We start from the raw sequence: 25,232 nt of genomic DNA, 5'->3' as shown, positions 1-25,232 counted from the left end.
CATTTATTGACCACAGGTAGGGCCTGACCAAAGTACACAGGTAATAAACCTGGAAAATCAAGGAAAATAAAACTGTATTACGATCACAAATATACTCTTTTGAATATAGAATGCAATAATTAACAGTACAATATTACAACATACTCTTAAAATATATTCACTCACTCTCACTGAATATAACTGCTGAATATAAATGCAAACATTGTTTCACAGCTCCTCTCACTACTGATATAACAAACTGCATAATAAATATGTACTCCCTGAATATACACTATGCAGTACATACTCAATCATACACATAGATATATATATACACATCATGTACATGGAATATATATAATGAAGTAACATAATGTAGCAGCTTCTTTAACTGTTACTACAGCGGGCTGGAATCTAGCATTAACTACATTACCCAGAATGCATTTCACTTAGTTGCCTGCGCAGAACAGACGCAGCATCTCACTCACAAGCCAACAACGCGCCACATCGCAACGCGCTGTGAGCTTGTAGATCTGTCCTTTTTTACATCTGGGACACAGCGCTGTGCTGAGACGTCACGTGAGCCGCGAACTTTAAAGAAGATAACATTACTGCGAGTCTGCGTCGCAGATTTATCAAGAAAACGAGAATAAACCGGCTTAAAGAAGAGGGAGGAGTTATTGAGGTGAGTGCAAAGAATTTGACTGTTGACAACTGGGGGAAACTTTATTTTAGAAATGTGTATACGTTTGTACACCTGTTGTGTTTTGTCGACGGATATAAGCTGTTATGGTATGGAAATCAAGTAGGCTATCACACCGCCTAAACTCTCGCTGTCTGTCTGTCTGTCTGTCTGTCTGTCTGTCTGTCTGTGTGTGTGTGTGTGTGTGAGAGAGAGAGAGAGAGAGCGTGCGAGCGAGCGAGCGATAGTAGTTTGAAACCATTTGGAAGCTGTGAATGTCTGAGAGCACGCTAATTGCTAAAATGCGCTTTGCGTGCGCTTTTCAGGTGTGTGTGTGTGTGTGTACATTTTCTGAAATAGTACACAGAATGTGTGGAAATGTTGTCAGCTGACAAGAACAGATTTACAACCTGTAATTTGTATGCTTGCTTCTGTTTGCTTGTATGTAGGACTGTACCCTCCCTGGCACAATGGTGTATATCCCTAGTGTGTACCAGTAGATTGTATTACTGTATATGCTGTATATGCATATTACACCATGCTTCATGGTGTAAATATATCAATATTGTATACAAATACATTATGTTGGTATAGTTCAGACCTATTATTGTATAGTGAACTATTTTTTATGTATTGTCTTTGCAGCTTGTTGTACCAGTACTGGATCTGTTTTTGGGGCAGCACCACCTCAACCTGCACTACACTTTCCATAGATGTTGGTATAGTTGGTTTAGACCATCTGTTACAGTTTTACATGTCGTTGTGGTAGTTTTACATACATAAAAAATAATATTAGAAATCTACATTGTGGGCACAGACCAGAACATGCAGACACTACCGATATCACACTATTGAGAGTAGTATTACTCTCAATAATACTCAGTATTATCTCAGTAGTGATTATTGTGTACTAATAGTGAACTATGGTGTGGTGCAGCTGTTTGTACCTAGTGGATTAGGGTTTAAATATTACAACATCTTATTGTGTACTGCATCATCTATTTTCTGCAAAGTGTTCTCTCCAGAATAGGAGTGCTAGGTTTAAAGTGGTTAATGTAAATATTATATAGGTACCTCCAAAGGGTGCTGAGAGACATGGCCCTCATTTATCAATCGAGTGGAAATTCTGCCCCAAATTCGACTGTAGGATTCGTAGTACACCCACGTCGGGTCGGCATTTACAAAGTGATCGCAGACAGCTGTTCCTTCCTAATTTCATTCCTAGCAGTGATAAATGTGACGGCTGAAATCAATCTGGCACGCCCTATAAAATCTAGCCGTGCCCTCGGTTTTGCGACATGAACAACTGCAATACGACCTGGAAACCATGGTTACAGGGAAAAAAAAGTTTCTGCTGCCCCCTCCCATACACACACACACACACACAGACGCACGCACGCACAAGCAACTTGTTGTATCTTAAATAAATAAACCTGCATGAATTAAATAAAGCTGTAGGACTACGCTGTCTGTTTCTCCTCTCGCTTCGCTTCCCTTGCTGCCCGCATCACCCCCCCCCCCCCCACGCACGCACGCACATATCGCAATTTGCAAGCAACTGTCACTGTGTGTTGTTAGTTGTATATTAAATTATTAAAGTATTTTTAATTTAATATACAACAAGATATATTGGTGAACGAAAACCTGAACCTGTGAACCATGAATTAAATAACAAATAGGCACACACACGCTGCTGTTTTGCATAGGTGCTCCTCCTGTCCTGTCTGTCTGTCTCTCTCTATCACTGTGGTCCGTCCGTGACCGTGACCAACTGACCATGCACCGCACGTTCGACAGACTATTTAGATTGCCTCGCAGTCGCTGCAGTGGCTGGGCACTGGTGGTGGTGGGCTGGCTGGGTAGCCTACCTATATCTCCGATGCGGTTCCCACGTGCGCTGGCACGGTACATTTGGCATTCGAGCGACGCGTCGGGTTTATTAAACGAGGAGGAGATTGCACATACCGTAACTCCAGAAAGACATCGGCCTGCTGTAGATTAGGCTACAGTAGGCTACCCACGTTGGGACTCTCCGCAGCTGCAGCACTGCACTAGCCTATAGTACTCTCCAACGTCCCGTCATGGAAATATTTCAGCACAGACAGCCCAAATCCTCGCATGTATGCGCTCATGCAAAACACTGTTTAAATGGCTTAAGCATCTAACTTGCAACATTGTTTTTAATTGCGCGATTTTAATTACTTGTAAAGTTGGAAATCTCCTACTAATTTCATATGACACAAAGACACATCTTATATGTATTTAGCCCATATATACCTATACAGTTTTATATAAACATTTTAGGAGTGAATACATATGTTTAGATGCCTGTGACAGCCTCTCAGCTGGTCAAACAATGCTGCTCCGCTGTTCTACGACAGAAAAACAGGTGAGGACAAAGCGTACGACAGCTCCCGACCAGACGTGAGTTTTGTCTTGGCAAAAGATCATTTTCAATCTTTGGCGCAAATCGTAAATGCCGAAAATTGCGGTAATTTCGACGTACACCCATATTTTGGCGTACGCACGGTTGATAAATGAGGGCCCATGGTGTTGTCGTCACGACCGTCTGCTCCTCCTTGAGCATATGGAGGCCAATATGCAGGACTTCATCTAAGGTACCTCCTCACAACACATTGCAATATACAGCACATTGTGAGTTTGTAGCTTTGTAGCTATTTTCTCTTCGTAATCCAACAGATTGACTGCTCCAGAAGTTCATGTGTCCATACATTGTTCTCTCAACTTCTCTGCCTCCCGCCAAAGCCTTGCAGGGGTGTACAGCGGCTGACGACAAGACTGCAGCAGTGGAAGGATGTCCGTGCTACCTGATGTATGGTGCCATGGCCCATGATGCCATCTGGCAGTATACTAGCAAGGACCAGCTGCAAGATGTCCAGATGTCTATCGAACGCTGCATTGTGAACCGCATCTTCAAACTGGCCTTCCATCCCACCCAGGATAGCGATATTCTAAGAGATCAGTGAGTATTTAGACCAGCAGTGCCATGCTGACTCCGTCTATCTCAACAAACAGTGATCCAGTTCCCTCTGCTACTCTTCCTGTCAGAAATGTGTAAAGTTTTAACCACTTAAACCCACCGAGACTTAGGAAACTGAACCTGCTCTCTACTTTGTCCACTTGCTTCTGTCTGCAGTCTCTACAACAAATGTCTTTGCCAATTTCTTTCTTTTTCTTTTTTTTCTTTTTTACAAATGTTACCCCCACAATAGGCATGTTCAAGTGGTAAATAACAGGAGCTGTGTCTATTTTAACACTTATCTTCTATTCTTCCAGGAGTTTCCACAAACATAACTTGCTGAGTCTGGTCTGGTCCCCGGAGCAGATAACTTTGTATCCGTACTTGTTCAAGAGTTTGGACCTGGCCACTGTCCTGCAGTGTCTTCAGAACGAGGTATGTACTGTATAGAAAACCCTTTTACTGTTAATGTGTCTAAAAAAAATAGGATTTTAGCTTTTATATCGCACTCACCTACCCTTGTCTGTTTTGTAGGACACAAACCAGAACAGAATAACTGCTTGGTCTCCTGTGCTTTCAGAGGATTCCTCCTACATAAGGATGTGTACAGGTAAGGCACAGCATTTCTATGTACAGATAATTCAGTATGCTTTATCACTGTAATAATGACGATTGCCTATATATTATATTGTTGTTGTTGGGTGAATGCCTTTTAACTCCAAAATAGCTACTGATTAAACTGGTATAAGTGAATATCAATAATAAATAATAATGTTTACATTTAGCTCTACTGAATGTAGTTGCAGGAGTCTGGCAGTGACAATGCACTGGCACCAAATGTATCTCCATGGCACTTTTCTCCAAAGCACTTTATATAGACACAAAATAGTGATGCCAGGTGCAGTTCACTATAATTTTACCAGCTAGAATGGAAGTCAAATGATGTACAGCATAAAATACTTTTAACTCTCAACACCTACAGTATAGACAGTTGTAGATTTGCTCCTGATCCGATTCCAATAATTCGATTTTGAGTATCCGATTTTATTCATTGTCTTTACTATATTCTTATTGTCTTATTTATTTTTTCCTAGATCCCGAGCTGTTGATGATACATTTGACACCCAGGCCTGACAACAGCCATTGAAGAACAGAGCTGTAGCAGTGAAGCAGACCACCATGTTGAAACAACCAGTGATCAAGTTATACAGAACAGGTATGTTCTGTTTTATTATGTTTTGATTGGTTGAATAGTTTATTGAACATAATGTAAAAACAGAGTACAGTAAAACAATGAGTTCAAAAGGGATAGCACCCTATGCAATCAATTCATATTCATGACATGAAGAATAACAACAAAATTCAATATCATCTATCTATTATTATTATTATTATTATTATTATTATTATTATACAGTAGAGTAGACTGTTAAAAGTGTGCCTGCTTTTGTCCAAACTTTCATGGGGAAAAAATGTTCTCTTCTTATCAGGTCCATATTGGCTCTGGTGTGTGGCTGGCACCAGAAGAAGACCCGGGACATGGTGACGGCAAACACCAAATGCCCCACCAGCAAGGGAGAGGCCAACCGCCCCTGACCGCAGTAAAACCGAAGGCAGACGGAGCCTCGGAGGTATGTTTACTGACTGAGGAAAATGCATTTTTGCATAACTGAAACAGGGGTTTAAAGGACCCCGTCACCGCATTTTCAACTTATCTTCATATAATTGCTCCGTACTAAAACACATTTTAAGATGGCACTATTTATGTTTACTCACTCTGTTTCATTGGTCAGCTGTGGACAGTTTAGAAACCTGCCTACCTTTGACATCATTGGTAGGCAGGTTTGGGCGGAAAAACATGAGCTTTTTAATTATTAATGCAAGAACAATGGCTTCTACTTCAGCGTGCAAACGTTCCAGGTAGAGACAGATTGTAGTTTCTATTTGCTTGGAATATCTAGTGGTGATGTCACTGGAAGGATGGTTTTTGAACTGCACATCCCACCAGTGGCAGAGCGAGTAGACAGAAATGGTCCAAGTGTTGACAATTATAATAAAGTTATTTTTCAAAACATGACAATGCATACAACTCACCCCATGTAATCCTTAAGCTAACCATATATGTTTTGATGGTGGGGGTTCTTTTCTTTCAGACCGTTGCCATTGGTGGCTGCAGAAGCAGAACATTAATGGGGCAGAATTCTCAGAGGAAGAAACTCATGGGGAGATACATCGGTGAAGAAATTCAGGACATATAAACCGGAAGGGCAAGAAATATTGTGTATGGGTAGGTGCGGGGGACCGATGGTGTGGGATTATGTCACAGCCCCACCAGCAGGGCAACTTTTGGTTAACATAGTTTTAGATGGCCATGCACAGAATTGCCTAATTGTAGCATGTGCTCACGCATATACTGTACATTGTGACTATACATGCCATGATGCCTCTGGCCCCCAATGGGAGCTCTGTGTGTGAGAGAGACTTTTGTATAGCCTACTGTTTTTTTAAATATATATACCACGGGCTCCTGGCGGAAGTTCACCATGATCATGCATTCTCTCCAGGCAAAGTTTATTATCTGCATATCAGAATACACCTGAATACACGTAAATACCAGCTATCATATTAAACCAGCATAGACCAGCAAACCCTACCAGCATAAGCTGGTGACCAGCAAAACCATCATAAATACCAGCTACCAGCATAGACCAGTCAGTCACCAGCTAAAACCAGTATAAGCTGGTGACCAGCAAAACCATCATAAATACTACCTTAAACCAGCATAAACTGGTGACCAGCAAAACCAGCATAGACCACCAAAACCTAGCTGGTCAGTCACCAGCTAAGACCAGCAAGATGGCATCCAAAACACACTCTAAAGCTGGTCACCAGCTAAGACCAGCAAAAGGTGACCAAAACACACTCTAAGCTGGTCACCAGCTAAGACCAGCAAAAGGTGACCAAAACACACTCTAAGCTGGTCACCAGCTAAGACCAGCAAGAAAGTTGCTGGTCCAGCTTATGCTGGTTTATGCTGGATGTTTCAGTAGGGGTAGGGGTGGGGCTTAAAATACCTTAACCATCCAGGTGTGCCACTATAGGGGAGGGCCTAAATGGGCCCGGGTCCACCCACTTGTACGACTGGCCCACCAGAGAGCAATATATTTTCTTACTTTTTTTTTGAGGGGCGATATAGCCTCTCCTATGTCCAGCTTTTGGTGTGTGTAACCCAAATTGTGTCCTATAACACAAACATTAAATGCCATTGACAATGAACGGACAATTTTGAGTGTTTGTCTAAAACACAAACATTGCGTAACACAAACATTGATGGCGAAGGTGAGGACACACAAATTGTGATTGGCCCGGAATGAGATGATGTATGATGATGTACAATGATGAGAGCACACGGGCGTGATATTTGTATTAATTAAATACACAATAAAGCCAGTTTCCCTTTTGGGTAATGCACCTAAACACTGTTTGTACATATAGCATTCTTGTGTAGACTCCAGGGCCCTTTCTTGTTGTGCTGCAACACAGACACTGTTCTTCCTCCTTTGGTTTCTGCAAAATGCCCACCTATAGTGCATGGGGACAGACCGGTCTGCAGAAGACACGTGATAATGTAAAGAAAACACATGTTTTAGTTACTCCACTGCGCCCTCTATCTACTCTACAGATCTTGTCAATAGAAAAATCACATTGTCCAGATTCTTAATTCCTTCCGGTGAAATATTTTCTTTCCTGGTCAAAAAGTGCATTTTTTACGTGTGGTGGGGGGGCTACTGGGGAATGTAGGCTTTCGACTCCACAAAACCGTCTTTGTATTGGTGAGTAGCGAAAGTGTTAATTGTTTTTTTATTTTTGCAGCAGTCGACAAAGACAGGCAGTGCAGCCTTTCATGCGTGCACAGGAAGTTGAAAGTATACCAAAGCATTAAGTCCTCCTAACGTTATGGACCAGAGCTATATTACCCCAGCAGCCCGGCCCCAGAGGCATGCTGGGAAGTCAGCCTCAGCCCCTGACATCCGGTACGCTAGTATTTTGGAAACCCACACACAAGGGCTACATTTCCTGTGGGGTTCGTCAGTGGTTCATAAACTATAGTTTGCTCTATTCTTCCACCACCAGCAGCACTTCTGATTCAGCTATTCACTACTCACTAAGAAATACTCTTAATAAGGTCTGCTGGTGTCAAAATGTGATGCACTCCTGGACCACTTAACTTCAATTCATGACTTTTTGCAAAGAATATTTTGTAGAAACCTTCTGTTTGCAGTGAACATAATTAGAATAGATTTATTTTTAGACACATTTGCACAAATAAGACTGAATTTTATTTTTCCAAGTGTAACTTGAGACTGTAAGAAAGTTGATTTAAAATAAAATATTAGGGTCAGCGACAGTAGAGGTGATCTGATCATCTGAGTGACTCTGGTATGTATAAGTCCTCCAGTACAGTGGTTCTCAACCAGTGTTGTTTTTGGCAGCAAATTTAGATTTTAGTTTTAGTCATAGTCTCTTGAATAGTTTTCATTTAGTTTCAGTCACATTTTAGTCACCTGGAATGTTTTAGTGTTAGTCTAGTTCTAGTGTAAAAACGTACGACGTCATCAAGGCCCGCCAAAATACATTTTAGTTGACTAAATCAACTAGATTTAGTCGACTAAAATCTTATGAGATTTAGTCGACTAAATCTACAGTTGATTTAGTCAACTAAAATGTATTTTGGCGGGCCTTGATGACGTCGTACGTTTTTACACTTCCTGAAAATAGCCGATCTACAAGCTTGTATAGATCTGCTATTTTCAGCATGCAACCTAGTGTAAAATGACTGGTCCACTAGTCCCATTTTAGTCTAGTTTTTATTTGTCGACGAAATTGTCAGTATATTTAGTCTTAGTCATCATAGCTTAGTTTTCATTTAGTTTTCATCAGTGAAAAAAGGTTAGTCGACGAACATTTTTCGTCTTAGTTTTAGTCGACGAAATCAACGCTGGATCTGAACTCATTTAATTTGGCGTTGGGAACATGTTGCGACCACATGCAACAGGTTCCTAACACTGACGTCGACCCCATTATGCATAACCTTCCGCATGAAAGGCATATATGCTCTAACGCTAACCACTACACTAGGACGGCCCGGCCGTATAGGTCACATTTACTGTGAAAACCTGCATCTCTGTGTGTTAGTCACGCCTCCATATATGGTCACGCCTCGTGACACCACGCCTCCATATATGGTCACGCCTCGTGACACGTCATGCCACCATATATGACCCATCTCTGAAGATCACAGCCTCATCTAACCCTGGATAACCATACATGGAGAAGACTTCACCTATAGATCTGCATATATGGAGCCGGGCCAGCAACTCTACATCTGAACTCAAACCTCAAACCCTTAGATCTCCATATATGGAGCTGACCTGTTCTGACATTCCATATGTTGATCCTTCCCTACCCGCCCTTCCTGTTCTGACATTCCATATGTTGATCTGACCTCATCAAACCATGTACACTCAAGACACGCTCCATATATGGCCAGTACAGAATTCATTACATATCTTGATCTGACCCCCCCATGCCAAAGCGCCTTTTTAGGGCGAGGTCGCTTCTCTCGCTTCTCGTCTTACTGTGTATATTAAACAGTGTAATTGAGTATATTTACTATGCAATTATTCTCATCACATACCGGTATCAATTGTATTTTTTTAATTATGATAAAATGTAGTCGTGAAGAATATGTTGCGTTGAAGTGTCCAATCCATTATCCGAACTGCTGTCTGCTGCAGATAATTGATTGATTCATTTTTCTCAATGGAAGAGATTTCCTTCTTTCTTCCTTCCAGATAGTACTGTATCTTTAAAGGGGAATTCCACTCATTTTCAAAATGTGTCATTAATATACCTTAGAGCTGTGTGGAAATAATAAAAAGTCCCCCCCCATTCTGTGTTTCCTAGAACTGGAGGTCTGGGAAAAAATCATTAATATGGTGATGTTAATGATTCACCAATGTTAATGATTTTTATTATTTCCAACAGCTCTAAGGTATATTAATGACATAGTAAAATGTTGAAAATGAGTGGAATGCCCCTTTAAAGTCATACTGTGTAACCTTTTCAATGAAAATTTATTTTATTGTTATTATAAATATTTCACTGGCATATGTTTCCCAATAACAATTCTATGTGGGGGGGGGGGGTTGTTTGTTTTTTGGAACTTCTCTAAACTCTATTTTGAACCGGACTGTCTGCCTGACACACCAAAAATTATATTATATTAAATTAAATTCAGATTTTTGACGTCCCTATTTTCTTTTCTTTTATTCGCACAGATCCACTATTCCTAACGATAGTTGAAGCCCAGTGGCCATACATACATTTCACACAAGCGTCTTAAGTTTCTTCTTCTCAGATATTTGGGCTTGCAGCTGCGGTCACACTTCCACCTTCTAGAGGTGATAAAGCATCGTCTTATACTCTACTAGTCTTGTTGTGAACTTTTTGTAGTGGCTCTCTGAAGTCTACATAGGCTCTTGTCTACATTCACCAATATTGTGTATTATGCATACTTGGAAGTATTGTGATGCCTTGTGTTTTGATCATTTCTTGCCATTGACACCATTCAGCTTGTGGGTCATATTACTCTTGTGCAGGGACGTGCACACATAGAAATCAAAGGGGGCTTCAGCCTCTGCCCTTTTACCCGTCTGTAAAACAACCGCCCTTTCCAGACCACGAATGCAGCATTTAATATAGTGAAAGAAATGCAAATGGAACTCCTTTCCATGCCTTTCCACGCATTGCAGTGTGACGCGTTGTGAACTTGTAGATCTGCTATTTTCGCTATTTTTGTCCAAGAGTGCCCTCTTACGGGATTTTAGCCCCTGGCCCTCTAACACTCTCTGCACGTCCCTGCTCTTGTGAGTCTGTCTTGTCCTTTCCTTGCTGTGGTTCTGTTCATTGCCTTTCAATATTAGGCCTACCACCGGTTTAGACGAGCGGAGACGCATCTAAACGAGTTAGATTGTATTGCTTTTTCATATGCCTCCTCTCCAGTTGACATGATTTAATTACAAATATTTCAATAAATCAATAATTAAGACTTGCATTAATTTGTAGTAAAACATTTCATTTGTTTAATTGTATTCAAGTGGGACGGTTTGTGACACTTAAGAGTACATTTATATGTCAAAAGGTGGCCTTACAGTAGCCGATAATCGGGCATTTTTTGACGCTCGGGGGGTGCCCGACTCAATCGATCTGCTCGGGGCTGCTCAAAGCGCGATCGGGATCGGCCCGATCAACATCAAGAATGTTTGATATTTGCTCTGCCCCGCTCCGATTATCCTATAGTGTGTGGTGCTATCAGATTTCAGATTGAAAAAAATCGGCTAGTGTAAGGCCACCTTTAGGCAAGTCATATTTCAATATTGTGAGCTTGTAGATCTGTTCAAGCTGTTACTTTGGGCATGTTTATCTGTAAAGGCAGACCGATTAATCGGACCGATTAATTCATCGGTTTGATTGATTAATCGAACCGATGCCGATTAATCTAAAAACTGAAATCGAAACTAATTATTATATAAAAAAGATATAGAAATATATGATGGCACGATGAAATGTAGCCTAGATATACAAATCTTCATACAAAATCTACATCATGGAAACACATAATTCCATGGGCAAACATGGGCAAAAGAATATCTCAATATATCTCACATAATTTGTGATTATTGGATTATCAGATGTCTGCTTGATTAGAACGGGAAATGGTGACACTGGGATTTATTTCCAGAACGTACCTCACTCAACAGACGTGATGTTCTAGAAACTAAACATAGGCCTATATGTTATATTACAATACCAGGTGAATTGACATGAAATGACATTAATATTGTCATAAAATAACATAACAAAAATGTATATCATAATAATTATAATGTGAATTAAACACATTGAACCAGTGAATATTCATAACAGCAAACGTATCCGTATTAATAAGTACAGTATAAGCTCTCTGCCGAGTCTGCCTGGTTAACACTGTTGCATTATATGGTCTTAGGCCGCCATCTAGCGGTCAAACATAGTAATGGCCCAATTCAATGACTGTCGATTCGGCACAGTGAATTAACTAATTTACTGGCAGGGCTGGACTGGGTCAAGAATTCGGCCCTGAAATTTGGCCCAGACCGCCCCACCACAACCAGCAAGCAGATGGCAGAAACTCTACAGCCCCGCTCTGTCGAGGCACACTCAAACAAACCTTAATACCACCACTTTTACTGAAAAACATCCATGTAAAAATAATATTAAAGCAAGGGGGGGCGGCCCACTCATTGGGCGGCCCACATGGGCATGCCCTGTACTTCAAGTGGCCAGTCCAGGCCTGGCTCCCATTCTCCATATGCAGCCTGCCATCTTACCATATAAGTTAATGGCAAGGTGCTACCTAGGTGCAACTTCCATAGGCAGCCCATTCATCCAAACAAAAAAGTCCTATCTGATTGTATTAAACAACGTCAAACTCACCAACATTGCAGCTGTACGGAAAGCTTGAATTATTCTCTTTCTATCCTCAAAGTGTTTGTTTTATAAAAATCCACTGTATACATGTTATGAGCTACTTTGTGTCCTTGCAGGTGATTCTTTTTCAAAGTGCTGGAGTTTGGAAGTGCTCGTTAGATATCACTCAACTGCTCTGTGTACCACCTGTTTTGAATTAGCACATAATGCGAGAGGAAGACACTGCTTTACTGAAAACGAGTGCTTCCAAACTCTGATGGAAACATGGCCGCGGTCTGCAAATGGGCAATTGAGTCATATGGACATGGCGACGTCCCTTCCTTCCATTACGTTCCTTGAGCACCAACACGGAAGCTTGCCCTCACTTGAGAGCATTCGCCCCAGAGCCGGAAGAGGCGTCTACCTTTCTATGTCTATTGTTTGGACTATTTTGTACAGTCTATGGTTTGGACATGTGCAGAGGAGGGATGAGCAGAAGGCAGAGGAGAACAGGGATGGACAAAGGGTCACTCTGGGCACACCTAAGATTCCATGCACGGACAAAAGAAGCTGTCTTTTGCGTCATTTCCGGGTTTTTAGACAGCTGGTGGATGGAAATGAAACTCCACCCACGCGGCAGATTGCCGCGTCGGCCAGATTCCCGGAAAAGCTTGCCCCACTGGCATTCTGCCGCGTGGGTGGAGCTTCATTTCCATCCACCAGCTGTCTAAAAACCTGGAAATGACGCAAAAGACAGCTTCCTTTGGCCGCGCATGGAAGTTCAAGTGTGCCCAGGCTGATAGAGGAGGAAGAGCTCTTTTTTAGTTTTAGGGTTTTTCTTCGCCGTCTTAATTGTTCTAGAACAATTAAGACGGCGAAGAAAAACCCCAAAACATTTTGCAAGGAAAATACAAACATTTAAAAACTTGTTCAACTAGTAAATAGTGTAAATAGCAAATGTACAACTTAAAGTTCACAACGTGTTGCAAAAGCAAAAAATAAGGCTTCATAAAGTGGAAGGAACATATCTTACATGTCAATACAGTATTGCAACTCTTTTACCTGCACCCTAGCTGTGAATAAAGGGCTTTAATTGTGAGTCTGCTCCAGTGCCTTCCTTCCACTATATACCAGTCCTGCTCCTGAGATGCACCAGACCAGCCTAAACTTGGCTTGAGGCCCTGTTGTACATGCAGGGCTTCATAATGTATTGTTGTAAGTATGAAGGTTACCTCATGTCCAAAACCATAGCTTCAAATTCAAACATGCGTTTCAAGCTTGTGGATCTGCTACTTTTGATGCTTTTGTGTGGTGCTGTATAGTATATATGTTCAAGCAGGACGTTAATTTATGGGGAAAAACATGCTTAAATATGGTTTGTGTGGTTCGTCATGTGGGGAGACACCACATTTCTCTTATGGGTCTCAGTCACTCTGGACTCGAGCTGAAAAAGGGTGTGAACGGCTGAGACAGAGGACTAATGATGGCTCAGGGTTGAATGTGCTAAGCTGAGGCTCCGTCAGATCTCCTGATCTGCTTTTTCTTCTTTTCTGCTGCTTTTGGAGCAATTTCTTGTTCACAAAGTTGTGGTGGAGTTGTTTGTTTTACATCGTCCGTCACTCCACTTTCCCTGATTGGCTGTGAAAAACACTGATCTGAATGGATGTAGGGTGGCTCGATTATTTTCTTATAGATTATCAACTAATCGTTATATATATATATCGATTAAAGCTTAATTGTTATTGTATATTTCGTTGCACAACAGCGATGCAATGTGTTGTGACCTTGTAGTTTAGATCAAGTCGGATATTTAGTTTTTTTTTTAATTATTTGAAACTTTTCGCCTATAAAATAGGGATTGATTATTAATAGATTAATTTATGTACGCATCGATTGTAATTTTTAATCGATTAAATCAATTTGTTTAAGTAACAGTTGCACCCCTAAATAGATTCACAGTACAGAAGTAGGCCTATTCACAAAGTATTTTCATATGCTTTCACCACCATATTACTAATATGTACATGCTGTTCCTTTGGACCATAACAGGCACATGATACAAATGCATCACATTACAACCATTTTGTTTAAATACAGAATGAATCACATCGATTGTCTTTCTTTGCCTGTGCAGCCGAATGTACTGTAAGTCACTCATGTGTGCTTTGAACAAAACAAAAACAATTGAGCCTTTGTTCAGCATTTTACAGTCCAAATAAACTGTCTTTGTTCAAATGGCAGTGTCGCCAAAAAGGAACGAGTACACTTACTGACTCAAAGTGTGTGACTGAACACAAAGTAACACTAGTTAGGAGTGTTTAATATAAAGTGTTTACTTTGCCGCAGCAGTGTTTCCAAGAACTGAAGAACCAAGAAGTAAGGAAGACATACAGTTGTACTGTATACATCATTACATCTGTATACTGTAGAAGTGTAGAGCGTAGTGTACACTCGAATTATGTCATGTCAGTACACTGAACATTAGTCAGCACCCACAACAGTTTTGGGATTGAGGCATTTACAGACTAACCACAGCGAATATGAAAATGTTAGGGGTGCACGATTATGAAATATGACCGATATTTGATCTCCGGTTATTTGCAGGGTCATATCTGCCGATACCGATTCTGATCGATTCCGATATTATACAGAGGACCACAATGGACACAAGCCTAGGCCCTAGGGGGCTTGGCCCAAAGCCTGTTAATAAAGTATTAAATCAATCAATAAAGAGCCTTTTTTCCAAGTGTTTGTTTTCACAACTGAATGACTACTGAATGAGATGAGTACACAAATTAAATGTAGAAAAATAAACGTTTATTTTTGCTTAGGATTACTTAAGATTTTACATCATATTTGATTTGGCTTTTGTTCTAGACTAGAGGTAGACAATTTTGATTTATATTGAACTCATTGATGATTTTTTTAATTTTGAATTTAAAAACAATTTAGCTGGTAAAAAGAAAACCGTTGAAATAATCTGTATTATTTTCGTTCAGATTCCGAAATGACATTTTTATGACCGATTCCGATTATGCTACCGATTAATCCTTAGAAAATGTATATTACATACAGTATCCACATGCCGCCTGGGTAATCTATGTCCATAAAACAAAAGCTATCAACAATGAATATGTGACTGAACACAAAGTAAAGTTTAATCATCATCATCCCCACCATAACATGAATTAAAAGAAACTGCAAAAGCTAATTACTTACAAGCAGTATTTACATGCAGACTGTTTGTTTGGAGAGACATTCCCCCATGTCTCTCCAATTCCCCCGTTCAACAGTCAATCTTCCTGATGTCTCCCTTGTGCCCTTGGATGGATCCCTCCATCTTCCTCAGAGAGTCCTTAAGCTCCTTCTCAAACCTCTCCCTCATCTCCTGATCCTGCATGTGTCTCCTACAGGTGAGTGTTGCTAATTAGAGCTATTCCATGTATCTCATCCACCATGTCCATGACTCTCCTTTCCCTTCTTCTATCTCACATGTTCTTTCTACTGGTATGTTGTCTCTCTTTTCCAGTAAGGAAGGTTCTCCTTCAACACTGAACAACATTTGTGTAGATCCCTTATCTCTCTGTTCTTCTCCTCCAGCTGTCTGTTAAACTCTCTCTGCATCTTGGTGGTGGAGATCATGATGTTCCTCTGGATCTCAGGCAGGAGAACCTTCATCAGGTTTCTCTCTGCTTCCACTCTGGCCTCTGCTTCGTAGGTCTCTCTCATCTCCTCGATCTCCTGAATGTGTCTCTCCTCCCTCTCTCTCCTCTCATTCTCTCTCTTTGCTCTAAACCTCTCCAGCTTTCTCTCCATCTCCTCTCTTCTCTCAGACTCCCTCCTCAGCTCTCCTTCCAGCTCTCTTTTCTTCTCTTCATCCCTCTCCTCCCTCACTTGTCTCTCCAATTCACTCGTTCGACGGTCGATCTTCCTGATGTCCCCCTCGTGCACTTGGATGGATCCCTCCATCTTCCTTAGAGAGTCCTTAAGCTCCTCCTCAAACCTCTCCTTCATCTCCTGCTCCTGCACGTGTCTCCTCTCCTTCAAGTCCCTCTGGATCTTTCTCTCCATCTCTCTGACCTGGGCCTGAGTGCTGTAGAAGCTCTCTGTGTTTCCTGCCACCATGCTCTCTATCTTCTCCAGCAGCTGTGAGACCTGACCAGCATCGCTGCCGTCCGTGACGTTGAGGACGTGGCACCTGTTCCCACATTTCTCTACAAGCTGCCGACGTTCCCGACTGCCTGCACGGAGGAACTCCTCAGCACTCTGCTCTCGCACGCCGTCAGCGCGGATAAGGATGACCATGCTGTGTTCCCAGCAGCTCTCTCCAAACGCCTCCTCCATCTTCTCCATCGTCCCTCTCGCCTCTTCTCCGGAGGCCTCTGCCGGTATGACCAGGAGGAAGGCATGGGGACCCGGGGCGGACAGACGTACGCACAGCCCCGCATCCTGCCTCGTGTCCTCCAGTGAGCGTCCAGAGAGGTCTGGAGCGTCCACCAGCACCAGCCGTCTCCCGCAGACGTCCCCCTCTCTCCTCCTACTCCTCTGGCTCAGGTCAGAGGAGCTGGCCTCGGCGCCAAACACCTCCTTGCCCAGGATGGTGTTTCCTGCTGCGTTCCTCACAGCTACAGTCCTCCCCAGTAGCACCAGCCTCAGCTCAGACATGGAGGGAGACACTGGTGAGTCCAAAGTGTTGTCTTCTGCCACTGAAATGCAAAACAATGGAATAAATTATGAAACTACACCATATACAGTACAAACTCGGTTACTAAACAATACAGTATACCTATACATTATCACAGACAATTGTGGTGTCCCAAACAACATTGTTCATATAATCCTGTGAAATATTCATAATTGCTGTCCTGGGAACACAATGCATGCGGGAGGTTCCCAGTTCGAACCTGGGCTCCCCCAGAGTTAGTGTCAAAGTGTCCTTGAGCAAGACTCTGAACCCCTAATTGCTCCGCCATCAGTGTGTGAATGCGTGTGTGAATGGGTGAATGTAATGTAATGGGTGAATGTAATGTAATGTAATGTAATGTAATGCACAATCTATGTAAAGCTCCTTGGATAAAGGCGCTATATAAATGCACCATTTATTTACCAATGCACATGGACAATTGGCAGTAACACAATTGTAAAAGAAAACTGGAACAAAAGAGAAAACGGTTATAGGCATATTATTCCATTGTCTCTTAAATCCATACATCAAGGTTATATAGGCTACATTTTATTTATTGACTATGTTTAAACCTTGTATAGTTTAATGTTGTCATATGAACACGTATAATGTTCCTTGCTAGACTATTTGAAAAAGCATCATAATACTCACTATCTGGAGGTGGAGCCTTACTGAGTCTCCTCTTCATCACTGGTAGAGAGACGACTTAATCTGTGGTCTCTGCGGCCACTGCAACACAACACACACATCAACCACACAGTCCAGATGGAACCCTAACCCACTGCAACACAACACACACATCAACTACAGTCAAGATGGAACCCTAACCCACTGCAACACAACACACACATCAACCACACAGTCCAGATGGAACCCTAACCCACTGCAACACAACACACACACATCAACCACAGTCCAGATGGAACCCTAACCCACTGCAACACAACACACACATCAACCACACAGTCCAGATGGAACCCTAACCCACTGCAACACAACACACATCAACCACACAGTCCAGATGGAACCCTAACTCACTGGAACACAACACACATCAACCACACAGTCCAGATGGAACCCTAACCCACTGCAACACAACACACACATAAACCACAGTCCAGATGGAACCCTAACCCACTGCAACACAACACACATCAACCACACAGTCCAGATGGAACCCTAACCCACTGCAACACAACACACATAAACCACAGTCCAGATGGAACCCTAACCCACTGCAACACAACACACATCAACCACACAGTCCAGATGGAACCCTAACCCACTGCAACACAACACACACATAAACCACAGTCCAGATGGAACCCTAACCCACTGCAACACAACACACATCAACCACACAGTCCAGATGGAACCCTAACCCACTGCAACACAACACACACATAAACCACAGTCCAGATGGAACCCTAACCCACTGCAACACAACACACATCAACCACACAGTCCAGATGGAACCCTAACCCACTGCAACACAACACACACATCAACCACACAGTCCAGATGGAACCCTAACCCACTGCAACACAACACACATCAACCACACAGTCCAGATGGAACCCTAACCCACTGCAACACAACACACACATCAACCACACAGTCCAGATGGAACCCTAACCCACTGCAACACACACACACATCAACCACAGTCCAGGTGGAACCCTAACCCACTGCAACACAACACACACATCAACCACACAGTCCAGATGGAACGCTAACCCACTGCAACACAACACACACATCAACCACACAGTCCAGATGGAACCCTAACCCACTGCAACACAACACACACATCAACCACACAGTCCAGATGGAACACTAACCCACTGCAACACAACACACACATCAACCACACAGTCCAGATGGAACCCTAACCCACTGCAACACAACACACACATCAACCACACCGTCCAGGTGGAACCCTAACCCACTGCAACACAACACACACATCAACCACACAGTCCAGATGGAACCCTAACCCACTGCAACACAACACACACATCAACCACACAGTCCAGGTGGAACCCTAACCCACTGCAACACAACACACACATCAACCACACAGTCCAGGTGGAACCCTAACCCACTGCAACATAACACACACATCAACCACACAGAGAGTTAAAGGCCGCCGCAAGCGCAAAAAAGCATCCGCGGCCCATTGCGCGTGTTTTTCACATAAGGAACAAACACTGGAGGGAGAAAATGCTCATTGATAGAATCAACCATGACAGTGATTATAATTAGAATAGCCCGTCTAAAAGAAAGAAATAAAAAAAAATCCTCGCCAGTCTTTGTGGTGAAATCCTGCGTATGGATTTACATAAGCCAGCAACCCCTAGGTAAATGTTGCCAATGAGTATAAGCATTGAAAGTTAAGAGTTTAATTTATAACACATTTTAAAGGCAGGCTAAGAAACTGAATGCATGACTATGAATAATAGAGTAACATCTTGAATACAAATTGAAAGAGTAACATGGACTCACAGTCTGGAGGAATCCATAGCATACTGCGTGTCCTCCTCAGTGGAAGAGTGGAGTTTGTGTTCTCTCCATGCTCTGCAACACAACATCAACAGTCAATGTATTGACAATAGTAAGAAAAACAGAAAGGCGTTACTGGGCTATGAAACGACACTGGATGTATTTTTGTCAACTAACTTCCTGGAGGAATGTTGATGCTCCATCTCCTGATTGGTAGCTTGGGGCCTGCTGTGGAGGTATACTCACTCTCTAAAAGACAAGACAACTATTTATCAACTTACTAATGTTATAATGTCACACATGAGGAAATGTATTTCAGTTTACTGACCAGTCTTTTGGTCTGATTCAGTCTTCGGTTTCTCTAATCCCGTCTTCAGATCACAGATCTGCTGAGCTGCAATGACAGGATGAAGATGTACTTAGATAGTATTCAGTATTGAATGAACCACTGATCAAAATAAACAAGAGAGATGAGATATTCCAATTCTCACCGAGCTGTTTGTTTTCAGAGATGACATCATCCCATTCCCTTTTCCTCATCTTCAGCTCTTCATCTCTCTGATTCAGTTGTTTGTCTTTTTCTGTCAGTAGTTTAATACTGTCCTGCAGTTTGTTGTCTTTGTCTGTCAGTAGTTTAATACTGTCCTCCAGTTGGTTGTCTTTTTCTGCTAGTAGTTTACTACCTCTCTTCAGTTGACCGTCTGTTTCTGTCAGTAGTTTATTCCTTTTATCCAATTCCTGGTCTTTTTCCAACAGTAGTTTATTACTGTTCTTCAGTTCTTGGTCTTTTTCCAACTGTAGTTTATTACTGTTCTTCAGTTCTTGGTCCTTTTCTGTCAGTAGTTTATTACTGTTCTTCAGTTCTTGGTCCTTTTCTGTCAGTAGTTTATTACTGTTCTTCAGTTCTTGGTCTTTTTCTGTCCGTAGTTTATTAATGTTCTTCAGTTCTTGGTCTTTTTCTGTCAGTAGTTTATTACTGTTCTCCAGTTCTTGGTCTTTTTCCAATAGTAGTTTATTACTGTTCTTCACTTCTTGATCTTTTTCTGTCAGTAGTTTATTACTGTTCTTCAGTTCTTGGTCCTTTTCTGTCAGTAGTTTATTACTGTTCTTCAGTTCTTGGTGCTTTTCTGTCAGTAGTTTATTACTGTTCTTCAGTTCTTGGTCTTTTTCTGTCAGTAGTTTATTACTGTTCTTCAGTTCTTGGTCTTTTTCTGTCAGTAGTTTATTACTGTTCTTCAGTTCTTGGTTTTTTTCTGTCAGTTGTTGTTTACAGTCCTCCAGTTGTTCATCTTTTTCTGCTAGTAGTTTACTACTTCTCTTCAGTTGACTGTCTGTTTCTGTCAGTAGTTTATTCCTTTTATCCAATTCCTGGTCTTTTTCTGACAGCAGATTTTTACAGTCCTCCAGTTGTTCATCTTTTTCTGCTTGTATTTTAATACTTTCCTCCAGTTGTTCATCTTTTTCTGCTTGTATTTTAATACTTTCCTCCAGTTTTTCTGTCAGTAGTTTATTACTGTTCTTCAGTTCTTGGTATTTTTCCATCACCAGGACCAGCTGATCATGGGTCATACCCAGGAACACTTTTCTCTGATCCTGGGTCATTTCCAGTAGTCTTGCTTTTATAGAACATAAAGAACATAAGTTTAGATGAATCACAGACAGTTTAACTTCTCGTGTGTGCGTGCGTGCGTGCGCGCGTGCGTGGGCGCGTGCGTGCGTGCGTGCATGCGTGCGTGCATGCGAGTGCGTGTGTGTGTGTGTGTGCTTGTATTACTCTACTTATATGAGGGCCAAACGTTCGACGTAGTATAATTTGAGGAAATTATTATGATTGAGGACCATTTCCCAGGACTTCACAAGCAAAATGTTTTATTTTATGGTTACAAATGATTTGGGGAGTAAGGCATAGAATTATAGGAAAAGATGTAGGTTGGGTTTAAGGTCAAAAGATGAGACATTTAGAGGTTTAGGATTTAAACTTAATCGCACGCTAGTGTTGTGCACTGAAAACATCAGATCTACAAGCTCACAACGTGTCAGCACGACACGTTGTGAGAACGACAACACAAACACTGTCTAAAAACTTTATATGGGGCGGCTGTGGCTCAGGAGGTAGAGCAGGTCGTCCAATGATCCATGGGTCGGCGGTTCGAATCCCGGCTCCTCCTGTCTACATGTCGAAGTGTCCTTGGGCAAGACACTGAACCCCAAATTGCTCCCGATGTGCTGGTTGGTACCTTGCATGGCTTCCGCCGCAATCGGTGTATGAATGTGTGTGTGAATGGGTGAATGTAATGCACAATCTATGTAAAGCGCCTTGGATAAAGGCGCTATATAAATGCACCATTTACCATTTACCATTTATTGTCCGCACAATTATAGTAATACAAACGTGTGTGTGTGTGTGTGTGTGTGTGTGTGTGTGTGTGTGTGTGTGTGTGTGTGTGTGTGTGTGTGTGTGTGTGCGTGCTGATGAGGAATTTCCCATCATGCATTCACTCAAATACGGCCTTTGGAGTTCCCACCCATGGTGTGACAACGCCAAGGCCTGTCCAAACAATGCCTTCTTGTCACCTGTGACCATCTCTACTGCTTCCCCATCACGCATTCACTCCGTCACCAAAAGGACATTTAAATGTATTGAAATGTGTCTATACAAACTCAGCTTTGAAGCTCATCGGAACCACGCTGTGATAACAACACATAGCCCTGTGACCTGGGACCATTTGCTGCTCACCTGTCCCCCCCCCCACCCCCCTACCTTCCTTAGCAAATATTCCTTTCATCTTGATAAACTGTATTGACTTCTGCATCCTGTCCCCAAAAAAACCCTTCTCTCATGTCTCTTTCTGTCCCACCTTCTGGGTGTGGTCTATCACTGCATATAAGCTGTACCTCTGAATTGTGACATTTATGCCTGCCTTGAGACCAGTGTGTGCTGCAGCATCCGTGTATTTCCTGTGCACGTTAAATAAACCATCATCAGACAGACCTTGCTTACCTCATGATTCCTCACGCGTTTAGTGTGTACAAAACATCAGTGCGTGCGCATGTGTGTGTGTGTGTTTTCGTTGAGTCTGTTTTTTATCCTACTTACCATACACATGAGCTGATCTCTGTCTTCTATCATTCTGCTCTGCTGTCTCCTTGCTGAGGTACCGTTTAGCTTCATCTCTTACTACATAAAGAGAGTTCAACTGTGTTTTAACAACAACTCTTCATCATGTTATACTAACTGGATAATAAATACAAAGAACAGGCATGCAGGAATCTGAACACATCAGATAAAAACAGACTTTGTAAACCTACTGTAAATATTATTATGTTATAGTATTATATACATTATTATTGTGTAAAAATAAGATGAATCACAATGATGTGTGTGTGTGTGTGTGTGTGTGTGTGTGTGTGTGTGTGTGTGTGTGTGTGTGTGTGTGTGTGTGTGTGTGTGTGTGTGTGTGTGTGTGTGTGTGTGTGTGTGTGTGTGTGTGTGTGTGTGTGTGTGTGTGCGTGCGTGCGTGCGTGCGTGCGTGCGTGCGTGCGTGCGTGCGTTGTAACAATCGGCCTTTGACATTGAAAGGATAATTATTGCTAAAGGAAAAAACAACGGGATCGTCGGGTTAACTCTGTGGCATTTTATGTAGAAGCCACAAAAGGATATTGACGAAACAAAATGGCAAGCAACATACACAGTTCACTTTGGGAAACAACTGAAATCAACAATCAAAATCACAACTCAAACCCCCACCCAACCCAAATGAGTCCCAGTCCTCTGTAACCTCTTTAGGTCACAATATCAAATATAAACAATAAACAGAGTTCATACGGCGCTAGCGGCACGCTACCGCTCGCCCCCACAGTATTATGAATAGCACTATAGAGTCTTTTAAAGTTCCTCATAATCCACACAGAATGAAAAGTCAGCTCCACGCGGAGCGGCGAACGTTCAGGGTACTATAATCCAACTATAATCTAGTATTGACGTGACGTCTCTGTCTGTCTCCACGCACACTGACAACTGTGATTCCAAGCGATCAATATCCAACGGCAGCAAGAGCGCATTCTTAGGCCTCACTCAGACCTTTACTGCATTGCTGTATGCTTGTTGGATGAATGTTGTGTAGTGTCCTGAACTTGGAACGCACCATTTTGCGTTGAACAAATCTGTTTCGAAATCCATATCGTTGCACCGCATCTCCAGTAGATACAGAGTGCTGGATTGCGCCCCCGAAAATAGCTGATCTACAAGCTCTCAACGCGTTGTGAGCTTGTAGATTTAAAGGTGAGCATTCTTAGGCCTCACTCACACCTTTCGATCTAGCTTACTGTACAACATTGATGCATGCTAGATGTAAGCAAGATGTAAGTGTCATGGCCACCCCAATGCATTTCCAATGGAAGTCACATGGTTTGTAGTCCACATTTTGGACTACAAGCTGTTGTATGGCTTTCGGCTGTGTTTCGACTGCGCCCCTCCCCCTCATACAACACAAATGTTGTGTCAAACCATGTGACTCCCATTGGAAATGCATTGGGGCGGCCATGACACTACACAACATTCATCCAACAAGCGTACAGCAATGCAGTAATAAAGGTCTGAGTGAGGCCTTAATGAAATAGGTCTTGTTTTGTATTAAGACTTAATTCTAAGAAATCAGTCAAAGAGATGACTTTTATACATCATGACGACTGAGGCCGATTCTAAAAGAAATGTCTTCTTCTGAATCCTAAAAGTTTTCTGAAAAACCTATGTTTCTATGTCAACCTTTTTCATGTCAAGGACCCCCAGAATTATCTGTATTTGGCTGTGGATCCCCAACTGAAAATATTTTTTTCCAGGGACCCTCCAGAAGCAAAGATTTGACTTAAAAACGTTTGCTCTGAAAGAATATATTTTCACGATTTTTCCAAAATAGCAGATCTACAAGCTTGTAGCGCGGCACTCGGTGCCAAGCTATGAGCTTGTAGATCTGCTATTTTTCAATAGCTAAAGTATAACATAATGCTTAAAACACCAACGGGAGTCACATGGTTTGACACAACATTTGTGTTGTATGAGGGGGAGGGGAGCAGTCGAAACACAGCCGAAAGCCATACAACAGCTTGTAGTCCAAAATGTTGTATCAAATCATGTGACTTCCATTGGAAATGCATTGGGGCGGCCATGACACTTACATCTTGCTTACATCTAGCATGCATCAATGTTGTATGCTAGATCGAAAGGTGTGAGTCAGGCCTTAGGGGCGACTCACACGGTCGCAACAGATTGATGTATGCTTGTTGTATGAGATGTATAGCTGATGCAAGCTCGCAATGCATTTCCAATGGGAGTCACATGGTTTGACACAACATTTGTGTTGTATGAGGGGGAGGGGGGCAGTCGAAACACAGCCGAAAGCCATACAACAGCTTGTAGTCCAAAATGTGGACTACAAACCATGTGACTTCCATTGGAAATGCATTGGGGCGGCCATGACACTTACAACATTCATACAACAAGCATGCATCAATGTTTTAAAGGTGTGAGTCGCCCCTTAGGCTGAGCTCACACCTGTAATGCGCTTATTGGATGAATGTTGTGTAGTGTCATGGCCGCCCCAATGCATTTCCAATGGAGGTCACATGGTTTGACACAACATTGTGTTGTATGAGGGGGAGGGGCGCAGTCGAAACACAGCTGAAAGCCATACAACAGACCATGTGACCTCCATTGGAAATGCATTGGGGGCGGCCATGACACTCACTACACAAATCAGTGTTGCGACTGTGTGAGCTCAGCCTTGAGCTCACACGGTTAATGCAATGCTCTATGCTCGTTGGGTAGTGTCATGGCCGCCCCAATGCATTTCCAATGGGAGTCACATGGTTTGACACAACATTGTGTTGTGTGAGGG

At 42.2% G+C, this 25,232-nt stretch overlaps 2 protein-coding genes across 3 annotated transcripts; one reads left to right on the top strand and one right to left on the bottom strand.

Moving 5' to 3' along the window:
- Positions 1-3,235: 3,235 nt before the first annotated feature.
- On the top strand, positions 3,236-7,043 carry LOC306919556 (uncharacterized protein). Its single transcript, XM_079496190.1, has 7 exons — positions 3,236-3,279; positions 3,436-3,644; positions 3,959-4,076; positions 4,176-4,251; positions 4,736-4,857; positions 5,132-5,272; positions 5,795-7,043. The coding sequence occupies exons 2-5, from the start codon at positions 3,493-3,495 to the stop codon at positions 4,786-4,788; spliced, it is 399 nt and encodes a 132-aa protein (XP_079352316.1). The 5' UTR covers positions 3,236-3,279; positions 3,436-3,492; the 3' UTR covers positions 4,789-4,857; positions 5,132-5,272; positions 5,795-7,043.
- An 8,394-nt stretch (positions 7,044-15,437) lies between these two features.
- On the bottom strand, positions 15,438-20,151 carry LOC306920013 (GTPase IMAP family member 7-like). Of its 2 annotated transcripts, none has more exons than XM_079496603.1 (6): positions 19,830-20,151; positions 19,667-19,732; positions 19,516-19,587; positions 19,342-19,413; positions 17,488-17,565; positions 15,438-16,858 (listed from the first exon to the last, which is right to left on the bottom strand). In XM_079496603.1, exons 5-6 carry the CDS (start codon positions 17,522-17,524, stop codon positions 15,654-15,656), a joined length of 1,242 nt encoding a protein of 413 aa, XP_079352729.1. In that variant the 5' UTR covers positions 17,525-17,565; positions 19,342-19,413; positions 19,516-19,587; positions 19,667-19,732; positions 19,830-20,151; the 3' UTR covers positions 15,438-15,653. The 2 variants fall into 2 exon arrangements, with proteins under 2 accessions (XP_079352729.1, XP_079352730.1); XM_079496604.1 differs by having other exon boundaries at positions 17,509-17,565.
- Positions 20,152-25,232: the final 5,081 nt, after the last annotated feature.

Source organism: Electrona antarctica (genome assembly GCF_951216825.1).
Source record: "Electrona antarctica genome assembly, chromosome: 3".
Classification (NCBI taxonomy): Eukaryota; Metazoa; Chordata; class Actinopteri; order Myctophiformes; family Myctophidae; genus Electrona; species Electrona antarctica.
This window is presented reverse-complemented; position numbering and strand designations above follow the sequence as displayed.

What these genes read in the sequence shown, in the direction of transcription:
- LOC306919556 (XM_079496190.1), top strand. Translation starts at nt 3,493, where the DNA reads ATGTATGGTGCCATGGCCCATGATGCCATCTGGCAGTATACTAGCAAG. An exon ending in AGCGATATTCTAAGAGATCA is followed by an intron (nt 3,645 to 3,958) that starts GTGAGTATTTAG and finishes CTATTCTTCCAG; the next exon opens with GAGTTTCCACAAACATAACT. An exon ending in CTACATAAGGATGTGTACAG is followed by an intron (nt 4,252 to 4,735) that starts GTAAGGCACAGC and finishes ATTTTTTCCTAG; the next exon opens with ATCCCGAGCTGTTGATGATA.
- LOC306920013 (XM_079496603.1), bottom strand. Translation starts at nt 17,524, where the DNA reads ATGAAGAGGAGACTCAGTAAGGCTCCACCTCCAGATA. An exon ending in TAAGGCTCCACCTCCAGATA is followed by an intron (nt 16,859 to 17,487) that starts GTGAGTATTATG and finishes TTTGCATTTCAG; the next exon opens with TGGCAGAAGACAACACTTTG.